The sequence below is a fragment of the Cynocephalus volans genome, chromosome X (genome assembly GCF_027409185.1).
Source record: "Cynocephalus volans isolate mCynVol1 chromosome X, mCynVol1.pri, whole genome shotgun sequence".
In the NCBI taxonomy this organism is placed as follows: Eukaryota; Metazoa; Chordata; class Mammalia; order Dermoptera; family Cynocephalidae; genus Cynocephalus; species Cynocephalus volans.
The window spans coordinates 45,731,814-45,741,187 of NC_084478.1; the positions used below are offsets into that span (position 1 = coordinate 45,731,814).

General features: G+C 41.4%; 1 protein-coding gene across 1 annotated transcript; it reads right to left on the minus strand.

Moving 5' to 3' along the window:
* Positions 1–7,717: 7,717 nt before the first annotated feature.
* Positions 7,718–8,278, minus strand: LOC134367937 (ferritin heavy chain-like). Its single transcript, XM_063084589.1, has one exon. The coding sequence runs from the start codon at positions 8,267–8,269 to the stop codon at positions 7,718–7,720; it is 552 nt and encodes a 183-aa protein (XP_062940659.1). The 5' UTR covers positions 8,270–8,278.
* Positions 8,279–9,374: the final 1,096 nt, after the last annotated feature.

Here is a 9,374-nt window from a genome sequence, read left to right on the forward strand (position 1 = left end):
TTTTTTGAGTTGAGGAGTTTCTTGTCTCTCATCTGAGGTGTATGTTATATAAAGGTATTACAGGAATGTTTAATTCTTAAGAATTATAAGATAGCAGACATATCTCTGGAATGGCCTTTTTTTTTTTTTTTTGCCTGCTATTATAGTAATTTTCTCTCATTTCTTTCCTTTATTTAAGAAAGAAAATCATGAGGCTAATCCCAGTTTAATGACAGGCCAGCCTCCAGGACTGCTCAGTGGGCTTGGTCTCTGGGCTACCCAACAGCCAGGCTGACCTCAGTGGCCCCTGGCTGTAGTTCACCATCAGCACTGAGCTGGCCCCCATTACCCCAGGCTTCAGGCCTGCCCCAGTGCCAGGTCATCACACTAGCCTCGGAAACCTGGCATATACCTGTGAAGATAGGGCCCAGGCCTTCCCAGTGCCAGGTGAGTCCCCACTGCCCCACCCTTCATGCTGGTCTCTGTGGCCCCATGCTCCAGCAACTCAGCGTACAGGCCTGCTCCAGAAGAACCAGGGTCCAGGCTGCCTCAGTAGGCTCCAATGCAGGATTGGCCCCTGTAGACCTAGGATTCAGGACTGCTCCTGTGTACCCAAGTCCCAAACCGGCACCTGAGGCCACAGGACCCAGGCCGGACCTGGCAGATCTAATATCTATGCTTGACCTGAGCACTCAGGCTCCAGGACAGCCCCAGTGGCTCCAAGTACCAGGTCAGCAACTACCTTCCTAGGCTCCACAACAGACCCTAAGAAACCAAGCACCATGCCAGCTTGAGCATCAGGTTGAACTCAGTCTTCAGACCAGTCCCTGTGGCCTCAGGCTCCAGAAGACCGAGGGTTTATAACCCAGTGTATCGGCCTACGCAGAAGATCCTGGTGTCAGGCCAGAACCTATGGACTGAGGCTTCATGACTACCCCATAAACCTGGTATATAGACCTGCCTCTATGGACTCAGGGTTCGGGCCTCCCAAGTGCCAGTTTAACACCAGAAGACTCAGGTTCAAGGATTACACCAACAGTAGGTCAGCCCTTGTGGAAGCAGTCTTCAGGCTGGTCCCCATAGATATAGGCTCCAGGCCCATCCTCATGGACCTGGACTTCAGGGCCATCTCCACAGACCCAATCAACTAGTTCATCCCAGTAAATCCATGCGTCTGGCCCATCAATGCAGGCACAGACACCAGGCCCACCCACCTGCTGACCTGGGTACCAGGCCACCATGCCCAAAGATGTTCAATAGCAAGCCTTCTGTTTTAGTCCGTTTTGTGTTGCTATAACAGAAATACCTGAGACTGGGTAATTTATAAGGAAAAGAGGTTTATTTTGCTTACAGTTCTGGGACAGCTGCATCTGGCATGGGCTTCAGGCTGCTTCTAATCATGGCAGAAAGTGGCAGGAAGTCAGTGGGTAGAAGCAGATCATATGGCGAGAGAGGAAGCGAGAGAGAGAGAGAGAAAGAGAGAGAGAGAGAGAGAGAGAGAGAGAGGAGGTGCCAGGGTCCTATAAAAAACAAGCTCTCACAGCTGCTAATAGAGCAATAACTCGTTCATTACTCCCCCCTCCCCCAGGGAGAACACTAAGCCATTCATGAGGGATCCACCCCCATGACTCAATCAGTTTCCGACACTGCCACATTGGGGATCAAATTTCCACATGGGTTTTGGAGGGGACAACACATCCAAACTCCATCACCTTCCTTCAGATTGTGCCAGACAGGCTGCTGAGAATCTCTCTGAGAGCTGACTGGTGAAGGGATCGCCCAGACAAACCTAGTCTGCAAAGACTAGAATAAGTTCCTACTTCTTCAAAAGAGAAGACATCAAAGTAAGTCACAAAGATACATTAAAAAAAGGACATACAATACTACCAAAATAGCACAATAGCCTTCTAATAGCTTGCCACAAAGAAAAGGAAATATATGAACTGTGTGACAAGGAATTCAAGATATTCGGAGCAAACTTCATGAAGATAGAGAATTGGTTCAATAAAATCAAGAAAACAATATATGATCAAAATGAGAAATTTAACAGAGATATTAAACTGATTTAAAAAACAAAAACAAAAATTTAGGAGCTAAAAAATACAATGAATAAAATGAAACATAGAATGAAAGTATCAATAGCAGAATTGATAAGAAAATAACAATCTTTGACCTCAAAGACAGGTTATTTGAAAACATACAGAGGAGAAAAAATAAGTAAAAAGAAAAAAAAAAAAAGAAGAATAAAAGTTTACAGGATCTAGGTAACAGCACAAATGAGCAAATATTCAAGTTATAGGAATTTGCGAAGGAGAAGAGAAACGTAAAGGGGTAAAAAGATTGTTAAAAGAAATAAAAACAGAAATCTGTCCAAATTTGGAGAAAGACACAAATATTTAGGAATGGGAAGGTCAAAACCTTCTAAAAAGATTCAGTCCAAAGAAGAGTACACTAAGACATATTATAATTAATCTGTTAATGTTCAAGAACAAAGAAAGAATCTTGAAAACAGCAAGAAAAAAGAAGCTAATAACAGATAAGGGAGTTTCAATATGGCTAGCAGTAGATTTTTCAGCAAAGCCCTTACCGGCCAGGAGAGAGTGGCATGATACATTAAAAGTGCTAAGGAAAAATACTGCCAACCAAGAGTACTGTCCCTGGCAAATCTGTTCTTCAGAAATGAAGGAAAGATAGACTTTCCAAGACAAAAAATAAATATATAAATAAAAGCTGAGAGAGTTCATTATCACCAGACCTGTCTTACAGGAAATGCTAATAGGAGTTCTTTGAGCTAAAAGAAAGGACTCTAATTAGTAACACAGAAACATATGAAAGTGTAAATCTCACTAGTAAAAGTAAGTACACAGTCAAATTCAGAGTACTTTAATACTGTAATGGTGGTGTGTAAATCACTTGTATCTTTAGTATGTAAGTTAGAAGACAAACTTATGAGACAATCATAGCTACAATAATTTTTTAAGGAATACAAAACATAAAAAAATGCAAATTGTGCTATCAAAAATTTAAATTGCAGGGGCAGGGATTTTTTATGCTATCAAAGCTAAGTTGTTATCAGCTTAAAATAACCTGTTATCACTGTAAGATTTCTTTTGTAAGCCTCATGGTAACCACAAAGCAAAAACCTATAGTAGATACACAAAAGATAAAAAGCAAGGAATCAAGGAATAATACTAGAGAAAATCACTTAATCACAAAGGAAGACAGAAATAAAGGAAGAAAGAAACAAAGGATCTACAAAACAGTCAGAAAGCAATAAACAAAACGGCAGTAGTATATTCTGATATATCAATAATTACCTTGAATGCAAATGGAGAGTGGTTGAATGGATAAAAAACAAGACCCAACTACATTGTATGCTACTTAATGACATAGATATATTCAGAGAAATGCATTGTCAAGCAGTTTCATCATTGTGCAAACACCATAGAGTACTTACACAAATCTAGATGGTGTAGCTTACTATATCCCTAGGCTATATGGTATAGTGTAATTGTTCCTAGGCTACAAACCTGTGCAGCATGTTACTGTACTAAACACAGTAGGGAGTTGTAACATGTTGGTAAGTATTTGCTTATCTAAATATAGGAAAACTACAGGAAAAATATGGTATAAAATATTTTGAAAAAGGTACACCTATACAGGACACTTACCACAAACAGACCTTGGAGGACTGGAAGTTTCCATAAATGAGTCAATGAGTGAGTGATGAGTGAATATGAAGGCCTAGGACATTATTCTAAACTACCATAGACTTTATGAACACTGTACACTTAAGCTACACAAAATATGCAAAACATAAGGTAACTATGCTATGCCGTTATGATGACTATGACATCACAAGCCCATAGGAATTTTCCAGCTCCATTATAATCTTATGAGACCTGTTGTATGTATGGTCTCTGGTTGACTGAATTGTCATTATGTGACACAAAACTATATGCTGCCCACAAGAGACTCACTTCTCCTGTAACGACACATATATACTGAAAGTGATAAGATGGAAAAAGGTATCTCAAGCAAATGGAAACCAAAAAAGAGCAGAAATAACTACACTTATACCATGTAAAATAGATATAAATTCAAAAACTGTCTCTAAAGGCAAGGAGTGTGATAATATAGTGATAAAAGGGGTCAATTCATCAAGAGGATATAACAATTATAAATATATATGCACTCAACATCAGAACACCTAAATATATAAAACAAATATTAGTAGATCGAAGGGAAAGATGGACTATATAATACAACTAGGGGACTTCCATACCCCGCTTTCAGCAATGGAGAGATCATCTAGACAGAAATTCAATAAGGAAACTTTAGACTTGAAATACATTTCAGATCAAATGGATCTAATGGACATACACTGTACATTCCATCCAACAGCAGCAAAATACACATTCTTTTCCATTGTACATGGAACATTTTCCAAGGTAGTTCAAATGATAGGCAAAACACATATCTTAAAAAATTTAGGAACATTAAAATCATATCAAATATCTTTTCTGACCTCTATGGTAAAAAACAAGAAATCAATAACAGAAGGAATTTTGGAAAGTTCACAAGTACATGAAAATTAAATAACATGCTCCTGGACAACCAACGGTCAATGAAAAATTGAAATGGAAATTTTAAAATGTCTTGAGATAAATTCAAGCTCAGCCTCTTATTAGCTCTGGGAAGTTAGGAAATGAACGTAATCTCTCTGATTTTACTGAGACCATCTAGAAAATGGATTTAACAGTAGCACCACCTCTTCTGTTGGGAGGCAGAAATGAGGCTACCTACGTAAATATTTTAACCTGGTTCCTGATACATAGTGAGCTCTCAAGAAGTGCCAACTATTTCAGTTAGTGAATGCAAGTAGTGATTCTGTAAAATCCTCAACTAGTACATGTCTTTTTTCTGATATAAAGAGCTGCCATTTAGGCTGCTCTAATTATTATTATTACTTTTTTTTTTTTTTTGGATTACCTTTACCTATAGATTTCTTACAGATTTAACTCCACAGTGGAAATAACTTTTTCCCCAGATTTAAAACGATGTTTTAAAACCAGTCCCTTAGATGTCTACTGTGTAAACCACACTACTAAAACATACCTTCAAGTGCATCTTCTGTCTCCAGGCGAAAACACTACAAAATATGTAAACAAATGACTAACCTCTGTATTTGCTAAAATCTACTCTCTTAAACATGTTGAGTGATTGTTCAAACTTTCCCTCTCCCTCCGGTAACATGTCTCATTGTTAGGAAGAGGGATTTCCTTAACACATTATTTTCATAGCATAATTTCCCCAGATGATTGTCATTATGATGATGCTTTAGATTTGTTTAGAATGAAGACTAGCTGAACTACATCTGTCCTCGTATTTTATAAAAACTACTGCATTTCCATTTGTGAGAATTTGTTGAGTGACTGTGTAGCATTACCTCTTCAATAAAGATAAAGCAGAGAGTGATAAAGGAAAACATTCTCCAGCTATACTCTTGAGTTAATTCGTTATTAAAATGATTCACATTGAATTTGTATTTTAGTGTTAGAAAATTGGCAAAATGATAATTAACATTTGGCTTAACTGGGCCAAGTCCATGTCTTATTTAACTTTGATTCCCTAGCATCAACTCATTTATTAAGAACAGATGATTGTTGAATTGAATTAAGCAGCCAAACAGCAGAAAAATGGAAGTTGTAGTTAATAAGATGGTCCAGACTGAAACACCGTTCTCATTGAAAAGCTTTCTTGTCATTTACTAGCATAATATAATCATTTATTAAAATGATTGAATGTTTTCCATACTGAGAAAATAATAGTTTTGTATTATGTTGATGTCTGCCTGTGAATAAAATAGGCATGCTATCAAATTCATTGGAGGTGTCATGAGAATTGATACCTGAGACTAGCTGTGGGAACACATTTAAATTAAAAAATCTGCAAGAGTTCACAGCTAGATATTGCCTTCTGGCCACTATTGTTTGGGAATAATGCAATTTCAATATACAGAACCACATCATATATTTTAGGACTGCAGAGAAGCTTGACAGGTCCTCTATTGAAACTAAGGAGGAATGCACTGCAAGTTGGTGCTCAGACAAATATGAATAATGAGATAGAAAATGTTGATGATCTCAATTGGAGGAAAGAGTTGGAAGTGTAAGATAGTGCCCATTCAGCATATTACTCATCACGTATATATTTAATGACCCTGGGCTTTATTAATAAAATGCTGTGTAACATATATGTCTTATTTTTTTCCCAAAGTCGAATCCCTGAATTTTGAGAAATTTTAGCATGTTTTAGTGAGAGAAAGAGAAGACGTCTCATTTGCAAAAATGTGCAGTCACTGACTGCTTTTTATCAAAGGGTTTATTACTGACCAAAATTCAGCAATCTAGTCTGGAAAATCAAAAGGAAGAACTCTGCTTCTGATGAGATGATATATAACATTGCCATGGATCCATTTTTTTCACTGAACACCTATTACTGTTTTGTGGCACTGGCTGATACTGAACATAGTCTAATAAAGGCTTGTCTAAAGAATTAAAAACCTATAAATTATGAAGGAAACATGCTTCCAGATGAGAATGTGTGGCTGTGGTAACAGCATTCACTTCTTTGTATTTTCATCCAGGCAATTGTTTTTATTTTCTCCTTTTCACCCTTTCATTCTTTTTCCTTTCAGCAGACTCTATACCAGGGAAAAAGAGAAAAATGTAATTTATTACCCTAGAGGAGATATTTATTCCACTAGTAATAATTGCAATAGAGTCTGATAAAGGTGTAGTGATAATAAGATATATTAGCTGTGGTTCTCTTTGTAGCAAATAACAAAAATCAAACCAAAGTTGGATACCTGAATCCCAAGGGGAGAAATAAAACCAGGCTCAGAAAAGATCTAGAAAGCAACTATATCATTTACAATAATGCAATAACTAAACTGCTTTGAACAAAGGATGTATTGATAAGGAAAAATTCAGAATCTAGTCTGGAGATTCAAAATGAACTCTGCTGCTGGTAGAATGAATGCATATGTAAATAAACATGAACTGTATATACAAAAAAAAATTAAATACATATATATTTTAAACTACTTTGTTCTAAGGAATATACAAAAGCCTAGCACTGGTGACCCCAGGAATTCATGCTGGTGTCTATGTTATTACTGTGGCACAGGCTGAGCTTGCCAGCTTCCAGGGCCCCCTTCTGGCTACCTAGAATCAACAGACATTAATATTTACATATTTTTAAAAAGTTTTCAGGTAAAGCTGAGGACCCCTTTATTTTAATACCTGACCAATCCCATTCCCTTCATTTATCCCCCAGAGGTACCATGTTTTATACTTTTACCACCCACCACACATCTGTCACAATGTATATAAGAGAAGGACTAATGTTGTGTTCGCCAGAGGTCCACGGAACACCTTTCCCCTCCATCCGTGGAGATCTTAGCTGCATGTGGACGGGGCGGGGGTGGGTGGAGAGACACCCCTGGATACCCGTTTTAAACCTGCATGGGGATTTGCCCTTATCCTTAAAAGGTGAGAGTTTTGCACACGCGAACCAGCTGGACACCTATATTTCTTTGAGAACCAAATAACTTTATTGGGCACAAGGGCAACACAGGAAGGAAAAGCTTAAGTGAATGTCTGGAAAGGGCAACGTGCACGCCCGGCTTGGTTACCTGGGGAAGGCACCCCGTGGCCGTGGGGACAGTCTCATCTCAGTCCTCCTTGTCACCGTCGCCACCCAGGGTGAGCTTGTCAAAGAGGTATTCTGCCATGCCGGCCTCCGGGGCCCCCATCTTGCGCAGGATGGTGAGGTGGCCCCCCAGCTCCTTGACGACCTTGACCTGCTCGTGCAGGTAGTGGCTCCCCAGGAAGTCGCAGAGGTGCGCGTCGGCCTTGTCGGTGGCCAGGCGGTGCAGGTCCAGGAGGCTCTGGTTGACGCACTTCTCCAGGTGGAAGGCGGACTCCACGGCCCTGAGGCCGCTCTCCCAGTCGTCGCGGTAGGGCTTCTTGATGTCGCGCAGGCAGATGCGGCCTCCGCGCTGGTTCTGCAGCCTCATGAGCTGCTCTGCTTGCTCGCGCTTCTCGTGCGACCGGCGCAGGAAATAGCGGGCGAAGTGCATGAGGGCCACATCGTCGCGGTCGAAGTAGAAGGCCATGGACAGGTAGACGTAGGAGGCGTAGAGCTCCAGGTTGATCTGGCTGTCGACGGCGGCCTCGCAGACCGGGTGGTAGTTCTGGCGCACCTGTGAGAGCACGGCAGCCATGGCGGGCGGAGGCAGCGCTGGCAGAACCGCGAAGGGGCCGCCGGCACGTGGAAGGCTGAGCGGGCGGCGGTGGCGGCGGCCTCGGGGTGCTCCTAACATGGACGTTAGGCAGCGGGTCTGTGACGGGACCGGAAGTGGATGGTGGCTACTGTCACGTGACATGGGGTGGGGGGAGCCATATCTGTCGGGAGTCAGGTGTCAGAGGGACTGAGTCCAGCAGGTCAGAGGGACCGGGTTCAGCAGGTCAGGGGGGTGAGGAGTGGAGATCAGACAGTCGTGGGGATGGGGGTCAGTGGGTCGGAGGGTGGAGGACAGTAGGGAGGAGGGGGTCAGGGATGCCGTGCTCCCAGTGTCGGCGGCGTTGAGCAGCAGGTCTGCCACAGGACCGGAAGTCGATGGTGGAGTCTGTTACAGGGAAGGGGCCGATCTGGTGCGGGGGTCAGGGGTCGGGGGTTAGCTGGTCAGAAGAGCCAGCGGGTCATGGGGCCAGGCGAGCAAAGTGCAGTCGGCCACAGGGGGTGGGGACGGTAGTCAGCGGGTCAGGGGTACGGGCATAAGGTGAAAACTCGAGGAAGTCAGAGGGGAGGGGTGTCATGAGTGCTGAGGTACATCCGCAAAGTTGGCGACTCTGCACCAACCATCTGACCTACATAATATTTTTTAAAGTTTTTTATGAATGTAAGTGCAACTTTTTTAAATCACCTGGATTTCTTAAAGCAACTTATTTGAATATTGTTTAAATGTTATTGTTTCATTAAATGTGCTGTTTGTGATGTAATTAGTTGTATTTTTAATATCACAAAACTTTATTTGAATGGCTTCAATATCCATACTAATGACAGTTGTGATGACCTCCTCACTTAGTGTCTATACCTTATTAACTCCAGCGACCTAAGCTTTTCTCCTCTACTCCTGATCAAGTTCACACTTCTCTGACAGTAGAGCACCACCTCCAAAATTTCAAAGGTGAATCTTTCCACTTTTCCATCTTTCACTCTTTTGAACTTGTTCTTCACTGCTTTTCACTCTCTCTAGTCTCTCAGTCTTTCAGCACAATTCTGTAAACACGTTCCTCCTGTCCTGCTTGGATCCCCAAATGGACAGT